Raw genomic sequence first — 21,745 nt, 5'->3', positions numbered from 1 at the left:
CGGCATACGCAGCATGCGGCCGGAGAATCCTGTCCATCAGACGCTGGAAGGTTGCGGGAGCCCCGAACAAGCCGAAAGGAAGGGTGACAAATTGGTGTAACCCAAACGGCGTGGTGAAAGCGTTTTTTTCTTTGGACATTGGAGACAAGGGGATCTGCCAATATCCCTTGGTTAAGTCCAGTGTCGAATAAAAGCGAGCGGTCCCTAGCCGATCAAGCAATTCGTCCACCCTCGGCATTGGGTACGCATCAAATTTCGACACCGCGTTTACTTTCCTATAGTCCACGCAAAAGCAGACCGAGCCGTCAGGTTTTGGAACCAAAACTATCGGGCTCGCCCAATCGCTGCTGGACTCTTCTATTACCCCCATATCCAGCATAGCCTCTAATTCATCCTGAACTACCTTTTTCTTGTGTTCAGGTAAACGGTATGGCCGGCTGCGAACCACCACGCCCGGCTCTGTCTCAACATGGTGTTGAATAAGGTCTGTGCGACCAGGCAGGGGCGAGAACACGTCAGCAAACTCTGCTTGTAATGCTTTGACGTCAGCGAGCTGCGACAAGCATCACTGACTCCGCCTCAGACCCTTTTTTTAGAAGGTTGAGGTGGTATATTTGACGTGCTCCCTCCCTATCTGAGCGCACCACCTCATAGTTGAGATCCCCAACTCGCCATGTGACCACAAAGGGCCCTTGCCACTTTGCGAGTAATTTAGAACTGGATGTGGGGAGTAACACAAGAACTTTATCTCCCGGTGCAAATTGACGAAGTCTAGCCCCTCTGTTGTACAGCTGTCTTTGTCTGTCCTGAGCCTGTAACAAATTCTCCATTGATAGCCGCCCCAAAGTGTGGAGTTTTGTTCTCAGGTCCAGGACATACTGAATTTCATTTTTACTTGCGGAAGGTCCGTCCTCCCAAGCCTCCCTAAGGACATCCAGCACCCCCCGAGGCTGAAGCCCATAGAGAAGCTCGAAGGGGGAAAACCCCGTGGAGGCTTGCGGGACCTCGCGGACAGCGAACAACAGAGGCTCTAGCCACTTATCCCAATTTTTGGCGTCCTCGCGAACGAACTTACGAATCATGGATTTCAATGTGCGATTAAATCGTTCCACCAGACCATCTGTTTGTGGGTGATAGACGCTGGTGCGAATCGATTTAATGCCCAACAACTCGTAAAGTTGGCGAATCGTCCGTGACATGAACGCCGTGCCCTGATCGGTGAGAATCTCTTTCGGGATTCCCACCAGGGAGATTAGGGAAAACAGTGCGCTCGCAACACTTTTCGCCGAAATAGTGCGGAGCGGAACTGCTTCCGGGTATCGCGTTGCATAGTCCACCAAAACCAATGCAAAGCGATGCCCACGTGCTGACCGTTCTAATGGCCCGATGAGGTCCATGCCAATTCGCTCGAAGGGGACCTGCATCAGAGGGAGTGGGCACAATGGTGCTTTTGGGGTGGCCGGTGGATTCACCAACTGACATTCACGACAAGACGCACACCACCTGCGTACATTCTCGTGAATGCCCGGCCAGAAAAACCGGACCATTAGACGGTTCAGTGTAGCCGTTTGTCCTAAATGCCCGGCCATGGGATTAGAATGAGCCGCCTGGAAAAGCATTTCCCGGCGGCTTTTGGGTACTAACAACTGTGTTGTATCTTGTTTGGTCTGGGCGTCTTGGGTCACCCGATACAACCTATCTTTTAAAACACAAAAATAAGGATAAGAGAGTGGCTGGTCAGGGTGGAGGAGGTGGCCGTCGATGGAACGGACCTGGCTAAACGCATTTTTTAGCGACTCGTCCTGGGACTGTTCCAGGGGAAAATCATCGCGGTCTGCGAGAACAGGCATCTCGAGACCGCTCGGTTCCCCCGGAACAGCACCCAGGGGTCCCGAATCCACCTCTCCCACCTGAGCAACCGACTCTTTCCTGCTTACACGGTTTCCCCAAGAAACATCCGCACACAAGTGCCCCAATAATTCATTAAATGCTGGCCAATTGGTCCCCAGAATCAGCGGATGCCGGAGGTGCGGGTTAACTGCTACCTCAACACTATGCTTTTGACCCCGAAATAGAATATCCACGGGCAACAACGGATAATTAACCACTTCCCCGTGCACACACCTCACCGTAACCGTGCGGCTAGTACCCAATGCCTTAGGGTGAATCAGGCTTTGGTGGATAGAGGTCTGGTTACAACCCGAATCGACCAAGGCTTGATAAGTACCCCCCTTGATACTCACAGGAATTAGGTACAACCCAGCTTGATCGAGGGCGGCTTGCGGAGTGTCGGGGACCCGGACCAGTGTCCCGACCTCCATGACGGGACAGCGGTCGATGAAATGACCCGGATCCCCGCAGCGCCAGCAAGCCGGCCCAGACTTCCCCGCCGCCCTAGTGGCCGGAAATAGGTCCGGCGATTGGCGTGGAGAGAGCGCTGGAGCAGAGGGAGAGGCGTGGGGATCCAAAGCGGTCGCCCCTCCCCTGGGGACCGGACCCCTGGTGCTGCCGGTTCGCTGGGGCCACCCATCCTCCACCTTGGGGCTGGTCTCGGCGGGAACAGCCCACGCGACCTGGGAAGGGGAACAGGTTTGGGGAGAGAAGGGGAGGAAACAGAAGAGGGTAGAGAGAGAGAGAGAGAAGCCGATGGTAAGGGTTCGCCGACCCCGTGGCACGCCACCATGTGGTCCTCCGCCAACTGGATGGCCTGGGTTAGCGACGTCGGGCGGTGGCACTGGACCCACTGCGCGGTCTTCTGGGGAAGCCGCGCGATGAACTGCTCCAGCACCACACGGTCGATGATTCCCTCGACGTCGCTTCCGTCGGCCATCAGCCACTTGCGGCATGAGTCCCGGAGCTGGTGCGCGAAGGTGAAGGGTCGGCCGGATTCGCTGAGGGTCAGGATCCGGAACCGCTGCCTCTGTTGTTCTGGGCTCCGGCCGACCCGCTGTAGAATGGCGCGCTTTAAATCTTCGTAGGCCAGGAGATTCTGGACTGGCAGTTGGTGTGCGGCTACCTGCGCCTCTCCGGACAACAGCGGCAGGAGCCGCATTGGCCAGTCCGACCGGGGCCACCCCCGGGACTCGGCGGACCTCTCGAAGAGGTCGATGAATGCCTCCGGATCATCCTCCGGGCCCATCTTCGAGAGGTGGATGGTAGCAGCCGAGTCGGTGGTAGACGGGGGGGTGGCCGGAATCTCCCGGGCCATCCAGCTCCGGAACAGCTCGCGGTCTTCATGCTGGGCGAGGAGGAGGGCCTCGAAGCGTTTATCCTGGTTGGCCCTCACTGCCAGCAGGTCTTCGTGTGTCTGTTGGTGAAGACCGGCGAGCGATTGGACGAGGTCCGCAAGCGGCGTCTTTGGCGGGGTTTGCATGGCGGCGGCAAACTTCTCCCTTCCCGGGTTTCGGCACCAGTGTAATGTTGGTTCGACTGTGGGGGTGTGGGAAGGAAGAAGACGGGGTCGGCTTGACTGGGACTGCACTCAATTTATTACTCAGAATCGTTACAAACATAAAGCACGCACGAGGGCGTTCAAAACAATCAAAATACTCAATAATTTACTCAGTTTCAGTTTCTCAAGAAGCTTTTCACTCTCTCTCCGGCAGGCAGTCCCAGTCCAGATCTATCTCTCTCTCTCACTCCCGACAGCGGCATAAATGCGGTCTCTCCACGCCAATTACTGCAACGAGACACAGGTGTTAATGATCTGCACTTGACCTATTTACTCACCGCTCGTCTCCTCGCTCTCTCTCTCCCGCTACAGACTTCGCAAAACCACGCCCCCTCCGCCACAGTGACATACTATCTTTCCACGCGATTCTAAAGACCTCTAAATTAGTTTGTTTCCATTTACGCTCTAAGTTACGAGTTTCTTTCTTGATAACATGTGTAGCACTGTTGTACCATGGTGCTTTAGTTTTCTCTCTAACCTTTTTTAATCTAATTGGTGCAACAATTTCTAATGTACTAGAGAAAATGGTGCTCATACTGCTAGTCATTTCCTCTAGTTCATCTGTTTGTTTGGGTTCACTTAGCAGCTGAGACGGATCAGGTAAGGTATTTGAGAATCTATCTATAGTGGTTGGAAGGATTGTTCTGCCTGGTCGATAACGTGGAGCAGCATGACAGATTTCAGCAGTACGCAGTATGCAAGTTACCATGTAATGGTCAGTGACATCATCACTTTGCGGTATAATATCTATATCGGTTGGGTTGGTTCCATGTGATATAATTAAATCTAGTGTGTGATTAAGACGATGAGTGGGACCAGTGACGTTTTGCTTGACCCCAAAGGAATTTAATAGATCTGTAAACGCAGCCCCTAACGCATCATTTGTGTTATCTACGTGTATGTTAAAATCTCCAACAATTAATGCTTTATCGACGTTGACCAATAGATCTGAGAGAAAGTCTGCAAACTCTTTTAGGAAATCAGCATAGAGCCCTGGAGGTCTATATACAGTAGCCAAGGCTAGAGATAATACGGATTTCTTTCTTACATCTAAGAGTGTAACATTTAGCACTAGTACTTCAAACGAATTAAACCTGTGACCTGTTTTCTGGGTAACATTAAGAATATCTCTATAGATCAGACGGGGCTCATGCTTATAACAGTATCCTGGTGGAGTAGACTCATTAAGACCGAAATAATCATTTGGCTTAAGCCAGGTTTCAGTAAGGCAAAGTACATCGAAGCTATTATCTGTGACCATTTCATTTACAATAACCGCCTTAGGTGTGAGCGATCTAATGTTTAGAAGACCTAGTTTTAGAAATTGTTTTTGTTCACAAATTTTTACTAAACAAGCAAAAAAACATTTGCGAGTGCAAATTAGAGTGCAATCCCAAAAAAAAAGCTAATGGGAGTGAAAAGTTCTGCACGTGATTTACTCAAAACAAGCAAATTAAAGAACACATACACAGCTGGATTATTTCCATAATGACACAATCTACCAAGAGCAGTGCAAATTAGCATCTGGTTTAAGGCATGCTTTTTTTGGTCGGTAAATAATGGTGCAAATATCAGTAAATTAACTAGCGTAAACCTTTGTAAATCCCCTTGCATGATTAATTTAAATACTCTCCTCCCATAAATTTTGCGTCTGAAAGGGAAACTCCTACAAATGCATATGCAATAAGGTCAGCCGCAAAAATAACTCTGTCCACGCCTTTCAGTGCAAATATTTCACTGCATGACTTTAGTAAATCCTGGCAGTAGTTTTTTAACGCCAAAAGATGGTATGCGCTGGCGCAAGCTGTTAGTGAATCTGACCCTTAGTCTTTGAATAAGTTTTGATTAGACAAAACATTTAGATGTTTTTTATTTGACGAATAATTTAATTCCAAATAACTTCATTTTAGATGCTATATAATATATATTAAATGTTAAAAATGTTGTCATTACTACTCATGTTCTTGTTTTTCCAAACCTGTATGACTATCTTTCTTCTGTGGAACATAAAAGATACTTTGAGAAGATTGTCTTTTTTGTTGTCCAAACAATGGAAGTCAAATGATAAACACATTTTTTGTTACCATCATTCTTCAAGATTCTTTTGCATTCGCAGAAGAAAATAATTCAGATTATACACTAAAAAGTCATAAGCTAAATGATAACAGATTTTATTTTTTATGGTCAACTATCCCTTTAAATATAATATATGGATCATTAAATAATACAAATTCATAAAATATTTATAAAGCCGTTATTTGGATCTTTTAAAATTTAAAATATAACTAAAAAGTTATCAATCAAATGAAAATGCTGTTTAAAATTACATTGAGCATACCCCCCCCCCCCCCCCCAATCATCCCAAAATGATTTCATGTCAACTGTCCAAATAAATACCAGATTCACTCACTTTTGTGTTCATGTATTAACAGATTGGGCGTCATGAGAAACAGTGGAAGAGCTGGTTTGATCGAGAGGCACCAGAGGAAGAACCAATCCCAAATGCATATGACCAGGCTCTGGACTGTTTCAGACGACTTCTCCTTATTCGATCCTGGTGTCCAGATAGAACCATTGCTCAGGTATGAATGAATTCATTTTGAAGCTGTCTCATTACTATAATGCACAAAATGAATTCTTCGCTCATCACAATCGCATTACTGTTATTAACAAAATAATAATTACAGAACAGAAGAATTTTGATTACAACATGCCTATTTCCTATAAAGAAAACCAGCCTCAGTCAGGGGACCAGTTCTCTACTACAGTCAGCTGATGGAGTATTGGTTCCTTGTCACCTTTGGCTTGCTCAGTTTGGGATTAAAAAAATACTTTTATTTTAAACATTTAACATTTAGAAAATTTGACTGCACTGACATTATCAGATAACTGATAACTGTCTTCGGTAGAGCTGCCTTACTAGCTTGTTTTCACAACACAATACTAAAAATAATAAAGGTAATTGCGACTTATAATGTAATTTATCTCACAATTCTGACATTTTTCTCGCAATTGCGAATTTACATCTCACAATTCTGACTTTTTTATCAGAATTGCATGATATAAAGTCGCAATTGCGAGTTATAAAGTCAGAATTGCGAGATATAAACTCGCAATTACGAGAATAAAAATCTGACTTTATATCACGCAATTCTGACTTTACAACTCGCAATTGCGAGTACAATTTTGAAAAAAAAAAAACAGTCAGAATTACAAGATGTAAACACAATTGTGAGATAAAAAAAGTCACAATTATCTTTCATAATGTTTTATTCTGTTGGCAGAAACAAGCAAGGCAGCCTTACAGCTGACCTTACAGCTGAAATTGAAGTAATTTCATAATTGATACATTTTGCAACACTTTTATTATCCTGTTTATTTATGTGAAGCTGCTTTGAAACAATCTGTATTGTCTAAAGTGCTATATTAATTAATGTTTTTTTTTTTTTGTTTTTTTTTAAATAATTAAAAAATGTTGTTTTCCAATACGTAATTGAAAGGCACGAAAATACATCATGCACTCAATGGGGGAGAGATATGCTGAGGGAGTGATTCTCGACCTGGAGAAGACCTGGGAGGAGTCGGATCCACGCACTCCTCTCATCTGCTTCCTATCCATGGGTTCAGACCCAACAGACTCAATCATCGCCCTGGGCAAACGACAGCGAATTGAGACTCGTTACGTCTCAATGGGTCAGGGGCAGGAAGTTCATGCACGCAAACTTCTGCAGCACTCCATGGCTAATGTATGTTCATATTCAACCATTTTTAATGTTAAAGTACTTGCTTCTATCCCAGCTTAAAGGGATAGTTCACCCAAAAATGCAAATTCTGTCATCATTTACTCACCATCAAGTTGTTCCAAACCTGTATTTTTTTATTTGTTCTGCTGAACACAAAAGAAGATATGTTGAAGAATGTTTGTAACAAAACAGATATCTTCTTTTGTGTTCAGCAGAACAAAGAAACAAAAACAGGTTTGGGACAACTTGGGGGTGAGTAAATGATGACAGAATTAGCATTCTTGGGTGAACTATCCCTTTAATATGCAGAGATGACAATAAGTAAGCCATTCATGGGTTGATTCCCCCAAAAGTGTGAACACTATGGCTTCTGTTATTCTGACACAGCAAAATAGTTATTTGTCTATAACTAATGGCAGACGGAAGAGTTTGGGATGCTGAAAAAAATAGATTTTGGCAATTCCATTTGATGGCCTTCTTATTTCTCTGTATTTGTGCGCAAAAAAAGTCTACAAACCTGAATACTTTCTCTAAAACCAAATCTTATCCTTTTTTTAATTAGGGAGGCTGGGCTTTACTTCAAAACTGTCACTTGGGTCTGGATTTTATGGACGAACTCATGGATACAATCACAGAGACAGACAGTGTTCATGACACTTTCAGACTGTGGATGACCACTGAGGTCCACAGACACTTTCCTATCACTCTCCTGCAGATGTCAATCAAATTCACCAATGAGCCTCCACAGGGACTGAAAGCTGGACTTAAAAGGACTTATGGAGGTGAGCCTGACCTCTCTGGATATTTAGTCTTTAGTCGGCTGTCAGTTTTCAATATGGACTTCACTCCATGTCAACTTCAGGCTGTCATAGAGTGTTTTTATATACTGCCTATTTGAGATGAAAAACTGTGCCATCACTTGAGGCTACTAATGGATTTGAAATTTTAATGGAACTATAGGAATCTGGACTATATAATTATTTTAAAGAGGAGCCTCATTATTCCAAGATCATGAAAAAAATGCATCCTTTGTGATATTAATAACGAAAGGCTTAAAAATTGGTAATGCTTAATAATATTTTCCAGGTATCAGTCAGGATCTTCTAGATGTGAGTAACATGGTCCAATGGAGGCCCATGTTGTACGGGGTGGCATTTCTCCATTCCACTGTACAAGAGAGGCGAAAATATGGACCTTTGGGTTGGAACATCCCATATGAGTTCAACCAGGCAGATTTCAATGCAACGATACAGTTTGTCCAGAATCACCTGGATGATATGGACATCAAGAAGGTGAGAGTTGCATTATGGGGCAGCTGTGTTTCTAGATCATAATAATTAGCTAAATTAAATCAACCAAACGCACCATAAACTCATTTCAGAAAAGTTTTGTAAAGTTTATTTTGACTAATCGGTTATATAATTATACGCCCTTTAATTATGCCACACAAACTTAAAGCAACCGAGGACGTGGGCGCCATTTTGAATTATATGGCTTCTTAAAGGGTTAATTCACCCAAAAATGAAAATTAGCGTATGATTTACTCACCCTCAAGTCATCCTAGGTATATATGATTTTCTTCTTTCAGACGAACACAATTGGAGTTATAATGTAGAGCCCGCGCCGCTCACAGTTCAAAATGCTTACGCTACGTCTGACGAGCGTAACTGGTGTGTAATGTCGTCAGATGTAGCATAAGCTTTTTGAACTGCAAGAGGTGCAGGCACTACACTTTTTCCAAAAGTTGAATACGGAAGACAATTGACCGGAAGCTAGATAATTTACTTTATAAAGTTTTCAATATGGATATTTTTCTTACACAAACGTTACATAGACATCCTAAATAAAGTTGACTTAACTTGACTTGACAAACGCATCGATTCGCTTCAGAAGGCCTTTATTAACCCCCCGGAGCCGTGTGGAGCAGTTATGATGGATATAGATGCACTTTTCAGTGAATGTTGCAAAAAAAGAGCAACATTCACTGCCATTATAAAACTTGGAAGAGCCAGGACATTTTTTTAATATAACTCTATTTGTGTTCGTCTGAAAGAACAATGTCATATACACATATGATGGCTTGAGGGTGAGTAAATCATGGGCTAATTTTCATTTGTGGGTGAACTAACCCTTTAAATGTCTTTCCACTGCTTTATTATTGAAGTTTGACATGAACATAACCTTTTCCACCTCTGCGAGAAGGTCCTTTTATGTGCCTATGATTTGCACTGTCATCTTTGTCAAGGGTCTATGCAAAAAGTTGCCAAATAGAATCAGCACCTGGCATTTTAATTTGAATGAGTATTTTTACAGGGTGTGTCCTGGAACACCGTACGATACATGATTGGCGAGATCCAGTATGGCGGTAGGGTGACTGATGACTATGACAAGCGCCTCTTGAACACATTTGCGAAGGTGTGGTTCAATGAGAACATGTTCAGCCCTGATTTCTACTTCTACAAAGGCTACTGCATTCCCAGATGTAATAGTGTGGATCAGTATCTCCAATATGTTCAGGTGAGATAGAAGGTTCCATCTACAGGTTTTGTCACTTTAGATTCAGGTGAGAAATTGAGGTGAGACTGTGTTGATACACAATGGTGGTGTATTACAACACTGTGGGCTGTTACCTGGTCGGGATTCACAGCAGAGTGGCTTCAATAAGCATTTACAATAAAATCAATGCTGAGTACCAATACTAAATAAACAACAACCTTAAAATACTAAAATGATTCCAAGTAATGTAATAAATTGCTCCAGGCAGAAACAAATTCACTGCATCTCCTTAAGTGATAAATCATGCTACAGCTTTGCATAGTACAAAGTACCTTGACATAGAAGCTATAAGCTGTATTACATTTACAATATAAGCTGTTAATGTAAATTTAAAGTGCTTTTTTTTTCCAAAGGTGTTCATTTTAGCTTTAGTGCAAGTTCCTATTTTCTTCTCTCTCAGAAGTCTCGGACAAATGTGCAGACAGTAAATGGCACCACTATACAGACCTACCATCACCCCCTTTCAGCAAATGAGTTGGGGCGAACATAACAGTTATTAATATTCAAGTCGCATCTGGCTTATTTCGTGCATGCAGACAGAAAGTAAACTATCTGAAGACCAAAATAAAGTAAAAACAATGAGAACAAAAAGGCCAATATTTTTTCAACTCTAATGTAAAAAACCCAGTGAAAAAAGCTGATTCATCAGCCATGAATATAGTGGAGCTCAATCAAAGCCACATATATACACTACCTGCATAATAGCCATTCCGGTGCCAAGAGTAAAATAACCAGCCTCTCACTGGCCTTATTCCTGTTGTACATTAAAGCCGTGAGTCATGTAAAGCAGTGGTGTCGTCGTGAGAGAAATAGTACAGCTGCCGGCAGAGTACGGCTGATCTTTATTCTGTCTGAGCTGATTGTGATGGATGTTTTTAGCCCCAACTCACAGCAGGATGATTCTCTCAGACATGGTTCTTAGAGCCGGTCTGTACGCTCACAGCGTACACAGCACAGCAGCGTACACAGCACAGCATTGTTCAGTATGTAACACGCAGTGAGCTTATCATCATTAGTGAATGAAACCACACACAAAAGCTCCTGAAGAAACATGCGAGACATTTTGCTTCAATAAAAGAATAAAGGAAATAAAAAAGATTAAAAAACGCATGTGCCCCTAGCTTTCATTCAGCTGTCCAGTAAATCTCTAAGCACATGTTGTTTACAGGAAGCTTTTGTGTTGAATGGAAATTATGATGAATTAATGGATAATACGAGATGACTTGTATTGCTGGTACACAACGCTGTGTGCATGTATATATCAACTAATAGACATCTTTAATGATGATTGCTCTACGAAAAGGAAGAGAGATGTGGGAAAACATTAATCCATTTATCAAAACTGTTGCAAGATGCTTAAGCTTTCCTAGCTAATGATAGTGAGCTCTCATAATGGTTGTTGATATCATGTGAGAATTGATCGCAAGTCACAGATCACTTTATTATTAGAATATTTCAATTTAGAATCAAAACATGGATCTTTGTACATAAAAAAATGCATAGTTTGTTAAGTAATTGCATCTATTTGATTTTATTTAAATAATCATGTCTTCAAAATAAAATTATTATGATGGCTTAGAATCAGCAAAAATATGTTAATTAAAAAAATAAAAATAAAAAAATGGTTTAAAACTATGAACATGGTTTAAAAATGGCTAGCTGTGGAACAAGCCAGATTCAGTTAGTTATAATGAATGAGATTGAAACTTAATTTATTTATTGATGTTAAATACACTATATTGCCAAAAGTTTTGGGACGCCTGCCTTTACATGCACATTAACTTTAATGACATCCCATTCTTAATCCGTAGGGTTTAATATGGATTTGGCCCACCCTTTGTCGCTATAACAGCTTCGACTCTTCTGGGAAGACTTTCCACAAGGTTTAGAAGTGTGTTTATGGGAATTTTTGACCATTCTTCTAGAAGCGCATTTGTGAGATCAGGCACTGATGTTTGATGAGAAGGCCTGGCTCGCACGCTCCGCTCTAATTTATCCCAAAGGTGTTCTATCGGAGACAGGTCAGGACTCTGTGCAGGCCAGTCAAGTTCCTCCACACCAAACTCGCTCATCCATGTCTTCTGGACTTTGCTTTGTGCACTGGTGCGCAGTCATGTTGGAACAGGGAGGGGCTATCCCCAAACTGTTCCCACAAAGTTGGGAGCATGAAATTGTCCAACATGTTCCTTTCACTGGAACTAAGGGGCCAAGCCCAACCCTTGAAAAACAACCCCATACCATAATCCCCCCCTGCACCAAACTTTACCGTTCTCCTGGCAACTGCCAAACTCAGACTCGTCCATCAGATTGCCAGACAGAGAAGCGTGATTTGTCACTCCAGAGAACACTTCTCCACTGCTCTAGAATCCAGTGGTGGCATGCTTTACATCACTGCATCTGACGCTTTGGCCTACCACTTTGTGGCTGAGCTGCTGTTGTTCCCAATTGCTTCACCTTTGTTATCATACCACTAACAGTTGACCGTAGAATATTTAGTAGTGAGGAAATGATGTTGTTGACTGCAGAAATGTTTTGACTTACAAGTAAAGGGTTGACTTTGAGGATTTAAAAGGAGAAACATGCCGCTTATACATTTTTAAAGCTCTTCAATTATTTATTTCTTTAAAAAATGTGTATAGAGCTGTCTTAATCGTCTTTTTAAACACTTTTAGGAATAATAACTAGTTATTTTTCACCTGTTTAAATGTCCTATTCCTTTTCTCATAAAAGTTTACCAGCTTTACATGGTCATGACAATTGCATTAATGTTTATACCAATGTGCTTTGCTTTAACTGAGGGACAAATCAAAATAATACTCTTTGGTAACCAATGTGTCTCTGTAAGCAACATCATAACAACAACATTCCTTTAACTAGGACTAAGGATTTTTTATTTTAATTTTTTTGTCTCCTGAAGGGTCTCCCCACATATGACACCCCTGAGGTATTTGGCCTCCATCCAAATGCAGACATCACCTACCAAAGCAAACTCGCCAAGGATGTACTAGACACTATCCTGAGTATCCAACCAAAGGACAGCTCCAGCGGAGGCGGAGAGACCAGGGAGGCGATTGTGGGTCGGCTAGCAGATGACATGCTGGAGAAACTGCCTCCAGATTTTGTACCATTTGAGGTAAAGCTTCAGACTGGGCAACAATGATGCAGCACAATTTTGTATGGTTGATAAAAAGAACTCAGAGCCCGATGGGAGCAAATGGCCTTTGCTGTCTGGAGCTTGAATCCTGAGGGGACATTCTCAGGGTTGACGGATGGTGGTGAGGTCACAGACTGCCTGCTCTAATGCATTTGTCTTTTTTTTTTGGAACATACATTTTTTTTCAAAAACCCAACTGCAGGTACTTATGAAACATATAGGCAGTAATTGACTGCTACTCCCCTTTTATTATTCGCCAATTAACAAGGCAGTAGGAAAAAAACGTGCATGAGTGCTTTTTGTTTTCATCATCTCTCACAGTGGACTGCAGAGAAGCAGATTTGTCTCAATCATTAGCTTTCCTAAAATATTTAAAACCCATGCCCTGCTTTCTGGCAATTTCAAAACTCTACTATTAATAACAATAGCAAAAAGAACGACTTTCGACATGTAAATAAGATATTGTGCCTTCTGCACCTACCGTCTTTTTTAACCAGATGTGAAATGTGCTGCTAATTATGTCATGATGCACTTTACACCACACATAGTAAACTGAATTTCATTGAAAAGAGTGTTTGTGTACATTTTCTGTTGTTCATGGAACCAGATGTGTGATATAAAAAAGCACTTTTGCCATTTAAAAGAGTCGTTTTGGGTGTCTAGATCATGGTGGTGAAGCAGTAATATATGTCAGATTTCAGTAGTCTGCTGCATCCTCCAAAGCCTAGCTCTCAGAGGACACAAATTGAGGAGTTGCGGCCATGCAAACTGCATCAATGCTAATATTTGTTATTGTCTCCGTTACATGATTAACAATAAAAAATAAAGCAGATAGCGCAAGATAAAGCATTAAGAGTTCATGACACAATCAGGGGTGCAATATAGCCTTAGTGAATGTTCTTATAATGCTGAGAACTTGTAGAAAATGGCATTCTTCATTATTCATTCAAATTGCTTCATTTATCCAGGTCAGAGAGAGATTGGTGAGCATGGGTCCCCTTCAGCCCATGAACATTTTCCTACGGCAGGAGATTGATCGCATGCAGAGAGTGATTGTTCTGGTCAGGAACACGCTGAGTGACCTGAAGTTGGCTATCGATGGAACCATCATTATGAGCGAGAACCTGCGAGACGCGCTGGACTGCATGTATGACGCCCGAATACCCGCACGCTGGCAAAAGGTTAGAGGTCATTGCATTGCCCTTTTATGTGTGAAATGTGTAGGACATACAATTTACACACCAAAAACACAAATCCTGTTGGGAAGTGTTTTTTTAAAACTGAGTTACGACCCAAAGTCAACACGTTCTCACTCCCAACTGGTCACATACATATTGATGCTTGGTCAGGACCCCCCTGCGTCAGTTTTTAACGCACAGGGTACCCTTTTAGTGTAATCTTCCGATACACAGGTTACTCCATTGATTTCAGTTGTTTACCCAATGCGTCAAATCAATTCATTCTTTGCATTTGTAAATGTAGACATGGTTTTATAAATATTTATCGGCTACTTTTATATTTTGGAGCAACTAATCCCACTCCTACCCTAAACCTACCCAATTCTCAACAATATAAAACACGTAACAGGCACATAAAAGTAGAGTCACATATATTTATTGCAAAAACTGACCAAAAACAGTATAAAAATATTAACTCATGTTGCATTTCAAGTCTTCTGAAGTCACAATATCTTTATGTAAAGTACAGAGTTAATCTTAATGTATTAATCGCTGAAATGATGATCCCGCTGCTCCGTGAACGCACACACACACTCTTCAAAATATACACCTGACGCAATAAGTCATGAGACACACAAGAGCCAATTACATTTTATAATCAAAGCTGACATAATGACGCAATTGGTCACAAGACATACTAGAGCCAATGCAATTTCACTATCAAAGCTGACTTAACATTTATTCAGGCGTCACATTTTTAATGTGTGCATGATCTTCGTTGGATGGAGACGCTGACCACTTTTGGGGATTTTCTTCACACAAATCTCGTTTGGCCTCTGAAAACTTGGAATATTTGTACTTTTTGAATAAATTGTGCCTGCAGTATCTGTGTGTTACATCCTTTGTTTTATATCATATAATAAACAAATGGGTAGGTTTAGGGATGGGGTTGGGTTATGTGTTCAAACGTGTCTAAATAGCGTAAATAAAAAAAATTATTAAATGTAAATAAAATTATGCTGCCTGATTAAATTGAGAGTCACACTCCAACATGTCATAATGGCAAAATCATAACCTAATATATCATTTAATCATGATGATAACATCCAATGTGCATTGTGCCTGTGTATGACGCCAAAGGTTTCTCATTGAAATCAATGGAGTGCCCTGTGCATCAAAAAATTTGTTAAAAAGTGATGCCGAAGGGTCCTGGCCAGCTTCAATATGTGACCAGTTAGGTGTGAGAATATGTTGCCAAAAGGAGCTAGTATTGCAATGAATGTCCTGATTTATTTACAGTTTTTCTCAATCTATTTGACACATTTCTCCAAACTCAGGTCACTGTTCTCAAAACAGTTAACACAGTAATTTGAACACTTTGTAATTGTCTTAAACAGGTTGTATGTTTTCCTTCATTTCATTCAAATTACAAATCACATGCATACTTTTCTCAAAACAATGTGAACACAATTCTTAAATGTGTTCACAGTAGTTCATACAGCCAATCAAAACGTTAAAATATAAGGGAAAAAAAACGATTTAAGTTATTTTTATTGGTTTTACAAAAAACACAATTATTTGAGCAACATTTTCCAAACACACACAAAAAAAAACTTAGCCTCAAATAAATATCTGCTGATTTAGTTATACAACAAAGGAAATGCAAATTTCCAAATTGTTTACAGAGCTAACCCAAATACAAAAACTTCAAAAGGGGAAAAACAAAAAAGAAGACTGGGAAAAGGAAGAGGTGTAAGAGTGAGAGGTTTTGGGGAGGATAGATGAAGGGTAATATTGAGAGGTAGAGGAACAGTGGAAGATGTAGAAAGAGATGAGGGGAAAGGAAATAGATAGTTATACTGTAGGAAGAGGAGATGGAGCAAGAATAGTTAGGGATGTAAGAGAATCAAGAAGAACTGAGGATGTAGGAAGACGAGTAGAGTGAGAAGATATGGGTAGAGCGGAAGAAAGGCTCCTACATTTTTTTAACTCCCTCAATGAAATCCACTTTCCACAGGGTGATCAGGAGCAAATTAAGCAAAATCATGTAGTCCATCACGTATGTCCACTTTCACCATTCAGCACTGTTGCAAGAGTGGTTGAGCATCACCCACATTTCAGGATGGTGTTCCTTCCAGCATATTCTCCTCTTGGAGATGGAAAAAAGTAAATGATCGCAATCCTTACAACCAAGTAAGTCTTCTTCCAGCGATGGAAGAGGCCTGTGGAGAAGTTGAGGCACAAGGCTGTGAAAATATATGCTGAGATGTTGATGAAATTCTTTGACCAGATGTAAATGAGAGTCAAGATCCATAAAGTTAATTGGTAACACTTTACAATAAGATTCATTAGTTAGCATTAGTTAACTACATTAGTTAACATGAACTAATAATGAACTGCACTTATAAAGCATTTATTTATCTTTGTTAATGTTAATTTCAACATTTACTAATGCCTTATTCAAATCTTGTTAACATTAGTTAATGCTCTGTGAACTAACATGAAAAAAACATGAACAGCTGGATTTTTTTTGAACTAACGTTAACAAAGATTAACTAATGCTGAATAGAGGTGTTGTTCGTGGTTAGTTCATGTTAACTAATGCATTAACTAATGTTAACTAATACAACCTAATTGTAAAGTGTTACCAGTTCATTGATTCAATGATTGAAGTAAATGTATTTATTTATTTATTTGGCACATCCTTATACAACTAAATGCGTCATTAAAGAATTTTGAAGAACACGATTAAAGAACACGAAAAACATGTATATTCATTGTGTATCTACAGCGAAATTTGTTATCAAATCAACAGAGAACACACTTGTAGTTTTGATGTTTTATTTGATATATGCATTAATATAATAAACTGCAGTGCTTCATTATGCAGTGAATACTGAACTGTTTTGCCAACATAAGAGTGTGTTTATTTTGCTGTGTTTATTGTTTTGAGAGCAACTACATTCATTTGGGGAAATGTGTCAAATCGATTGAGAAAACTATAATGCACAATTATTTTAGCTGAAATTTCTACAATATGATGAAATGCAATGTAGTGCACACTTCTTTTTCTGTTTGTACCGTGTGACTGATATAGAAATAAATGGGATTGAGTGATATCGTAAGCATCATTCATCTCCTTTCTTATGATGATATCACTCTACAATATCATATGTGATGTGTAATACACACCAGAGAAATATTATCTCTCCCCAGTTTGGCTGTAAATGCAGTAAACTGCAGAGGTGATACAGTCATCTGGCATACAATTTGCAATTTTCACTCACTGCTGTAACCAAGTCTAGTTTACAAATATAATTTAGTGATGATCAGTCTCAGTTTTGTATAAACATAAAGAAGCACCCTCAATTTGGATGAATAAATCAAAAGTGTAGCTGTGCACTTAATCAAATTGTGATATGGACTAGTGTCTATGAATATTAAACAGCTATTTAAATATGATGCCATTAAACAGATTTCATATGGCCCATAAATTTATGTGAGGAAGTTCATTATAATATTCTGAATGTTCTGATCCAATCTGTCTTCTGTGCTGCCTGAATCATAATCATACACTGTTTGTTCGTTGGCCAGAGGAGAACTGGACCCCCGACTGAGCCTGGTTTCTCTCAAGGTTTTTTTCTCCATTCTGTCTCCTGATGGAGTTTTAGTTCCTTGCCACTGTCACCTTTGTCACCTTTGGATTTTGGCTTGCTTAGTTGGGGTCACTAAATATTCAACAATATTACTGATCTGCTTGCATTGACACCATTCTATAAGAATTGAACTGAGCTGGGGTGCGTTTCCCGTACAGCGACGGAACTCGCTGCTTAACTACCATAGTACGATGCATCATTGAAGAAATCAACTAGCTACTGACGACTGTTTCCTGAAACCGTACTGTCGCAAATTTGTCGTTCAACCACGTTGGTTAATGATGTCACAGGTGGTGGAGTAATAACTCCTTTTAATTAATCCTTTTAAGGTTGAATTGATGCTAGATATTTTGCTATAAATTATGAACATGGCATCTGAGGACTAATTCTAATTTTTACTCAGTTATTTTGCTTTATTTCCAGATTCAATCATTGGCTCGTCAATTACATTGGCTTGTTCTTTAAAAACAGTGCTTTAAATCTCTTGACAAACTAAAAGACGTAAATGAAATTTGTATGTATTCTAAATAAAATGTATAGATGGTACTGAATGTCAGCTTGCTTATTTTGCTCAAGATAAGGATTTATTAAGTCCACATGTTATGCAAATAAGAAACTATGCTTTTAACCACAGGTCGAGATCTGTCGTTCCAACCACGCAACTTTGCGATGCTGTTTGCGAACATTCGTTGGAACTATGGTTTCGGGAAACATAGACTGGTTGAACTATGCTGATAACGACAGAACTTGCGACCATAGTTGGCTAACAACGCTTTCGGGAAATGCACCCCTGGGCGATGACATTGTTTTCTCCAGAGCGGCTGTACAGCCAAAACAAACTTTTTGCATGATTTTCCTGTTATCAGTGTAAAACTGCTTTGAAACAATCTGTATTATAAAAAGTGCTATATAAATAAAGGTTACAAATGACTCGCCCATTATATCAAATTGAGAATGACATTTGCACATAAGTAGCATCTGTACTTTAAGAGAAAGCCACAAGAGTTCTTTTGGAGCAACTTTTGATTTTTTAATTACCAGATTATATAATTTAATTAATGTACAGTGATGGTGTATATACCAATTGGACTATTTAACTACACTTTTAATCATAACATACGAACAATTTTGGAGCTATTTATATGTGTTTTATAAATTACATTTTGAAATCAACACAGTATCTGTACTTATGTTCTCATATATTTTCCCTTTAGTTAATATGATCTATAATGATTGTCCTGTAAACCGTATTGTTAAGCTCTTATGATCTCATCACCTTACCTGCAGCACAACAGCTTTATTTAAAGGGGTGGTAAACCACGATTTCACTATTCTAACTTTAGCTAGCGTGTAATGTTGCTGCTTGAGCATAAACAACATCTGCAAAGTTACAACGTTCAAAGTTTAAAGCAAAGGGAGATATTTGCTTTTAAAGAAATCAATTTCTAAGAACTACAGCAAACGGCCAGTAGGCGACTACACACATTCCTCCAGGGTTGGTGACATCAACAGGCTCAATATTTACATAAACCCCTCCTCCGAGAATATTAAATGGGGGGGGGGGCATTTTGTATCGCGGCGCTGTTGTGGTATAGTTAGTGTGGAGTGTTGTTGCTGCGATGCCGAGGAAACGCTGTTATATTCATCCGGATTGCAGGTCTGGGGTACTTGCTTTGTTCAGCCTTCATAGGGACAGGGGTGCGTTGCAGAGCGTTTAACATACAACATGTCATATGCACGTGTGTATGAGACAGAAGGGAACAGGCGCGTGCGGGGCTCCCGCAGCACATCTCATGGAGGAAAACGTCCACAATGTTCGCGAGTTCAATACAGGATATGCACAACGTCAGCTGCGTGAGACAAACGCGGCCAGTGTGTGAATGCATGACGCGCGCGGGGCTCCCTCCCGCAGCACATTTCGCGGAGGAAAACTTCCACAATGTTCGCGAGTTCAATACAGGATATGCACAATGGCTTGTCCTGAAAGCTGGATTTACAAACAGAAGCTGTTTACGGGCCACAACCTGTAAGTCTGATTTATTTTTCATCGATGTGTTTTCCTGTAATAGGTTGTACATTGTAGCAAGGAAGTAAACAGATGACAATACTGTTCTGCAAACCAGTCTGTTAAATGCTCATTCATACTTAACGTTATCCAACGAACACCTATCGTTACAAACACCTAACGTTAAAATCTCAACAGCGAACTTGGCATTAGTGTAAATGATTCTTTGATTAGAGCTTTTATGTATTATTTATCTACAGGCTTGCTAAACATGGTTCTGTGTGTGATTTGGCTAACTTACTAGTAAAGCCAGTGTTTAGTGTTTATGGGTTAATAGTTCTTGCAACAGATATTTGGCTATAATCGTTCTAAAAATACAAAAGTAACAGTGCCATTCAGTAGCGATCACTATAGATCCGCAGTCTTTACTCTTTAGGAATGAACAGGTTCTGCTCGATCATCTTCACTAAAATGTTTTAGGGCTCAGATTGGTATGGTTTTATTGACGAGCCTCCAGATAAGGGGCGTGACGTTTCCGACAAACGTGCACTGCGGTTAGCGAATCACAACACACTGGGCCAGCTAACCAATCTGAGCCCATTGCGTATTTTTGAGGGACTGGCTTCATACAACCCGGAAAGCATCAGACCGTTTTACAAGGAGGGACAGAGCAGTGTAGAATAAAGGTCAAATATATGAAAAATAATGATTTTTTTTTTTAAAACGAAGCATAAACACATGTTACAGTGCACCCCACAAACACAATCAAGCCTTCAAAACAATGTGTTTTACCACCCCTTTAACTCTGCTTTTCATATGCTACTCAAGCTAAGCTAATCTTGAAAAAGCCTCCTGAATTACAATCAGGCTGTAACTCTGTGATTTTAAAGTTCCTGTTTGTGCGCATATATACCACATACAGAAACATACAGAAAAATTTGCGCCAAAATTAAAAAATCTTTGGAAGATATCACTAAACATTTATTTAACATCTCAATAAACCCGTCTCCAGCGTGTTGCCTCCGATCATTCGAATATTGCACTTTAATAATTATTTAATCAACATCATCCTCAATAAACCCGTCTCCAGCATGTTGCCCCCGGTCCCTCGAATATTCTGATCTATTATGACCTCCGAGCTGTAAAACTGCCAGAATAATAATAATAATACGCTGTTTGTTAATTGGCCAGAGGAGAACTGGCACCCCGACTGAGCCTGGTTTCTCCCAAGGTTTATTTTTCTCCATTAGGTCACCTAATGGGGTTTTGGTTTCCTTGCCACTGTTGCCTCTGGCTTGGCGTGCTCAGTTGGGGACACAAAATTTTTCAACTAAACATCGAAATACATCTAAATAATAAACTAAATTAACCATTTAAACTAAATTACTGATCAAATTATTGATCTAAAGCCCACACTGTCACTGTATGATACTTGAAATTTTTCCAGAATGGCTATACAGCTGAATAAAATTATGCTGCATTATTTTCCTGTTTAACACTGTAAAGCTGCTTTGAAACAATCTACATTGTTAAAAGCGCTATATAAATAAAGTTGACTTGACTTGACTTGACTTAACCATAGCAAAAGTAAATTTCTTAAGTACATTTTTCATTTGTTTTTTGTTTATTTAAAATGAGACAAATCGGATATTATTTAAATCTTATATCTGTTATTTAACAGTTGAGATAGTTCTTCTAACCAGCAGAAGACACAAGCCGGGTTTAAATCCCAGTTGCGCAGGTTGGGCGTGTTGTAACACTGAGTTACAGTGTGCCCCTATTAGAACTATGCTATTATATTCCTTACTTTTATGAACACCATGAGAAAAAGGTGGATAAAGGCTGAGACTCAATGTTCAGATCAATTATTATTATGTTTTGAACTATGAATTATAGCTGTATTTTGCAACATGTTTGCTGTCAAACTCAAACTCAAACTGTTAATAATTATATTTTATTGACAAAATATTTTAGTTTGTCTTGTATATTTTTTTCTATTAGA

The 21,745-nt window shown here is 40.3% G+C and overlaps 1 protein-coding gene across 1 annotated transcript in view; it reads left to right on the top strand.

The window, feature by feature from the left end:
- Positions 1 to 21,745, top strand: part of dnah5 (dynein, axonemal, heavy chain 5) — a gene marked incomplete at both ends in the record, with an annotated part of 196,011 nt that overhangs the window by 166,440 nt on the left and 7,826 nt on the right. The window contains 7 exons of the mRNA XM_079837438.1: positions 5,884 to 6,033; positions 6,952 to 7,197; positions 7,757 to 7,976; positions 8,281 to 8,486; positions 9,508 to 9,711; positions 12,668 to 12,883; positions 13,873 to 14,085. Coding sequence (XP_079693564.1) covers positions 5,884 to 6,033; positions 6,952 to 7,197; positions 7,757 to 7,976; positions 8,281 to 8,486; positions 9,508 to 9,711; positions 12,668 to 12,883; positions 13,873 to 14,085 — 1,455 coding nt within the window. The remainder of the gene's footprint in view (positions 1 to 5,883; positions 6,034 to 6,951; positions 7,198 to 7,756; positions 7,977 to 8,280; positions 8,487 to 9,507; positions 9,712 to 12,667; positions 12,884 to 13,872; positions 14,086 to 21,745) is intronic.

This window comes from Gobio gobio (assembly GCF_949357685.1).
Source record: "Gobio gobio genome assembly, chromosome: 15".
NCBI classification, from domain to species: Eukaryota; Metazoa; Chordata; class Actinopteri; order Cypriniformes; family Gobionidae; genus Gobio; species Gobio gobio.
The sequence above is the reverse complement of the archived record's forward strand: the minus strand, read 5'-3'. Positions and strand labels throughout refer to the sequence as shown.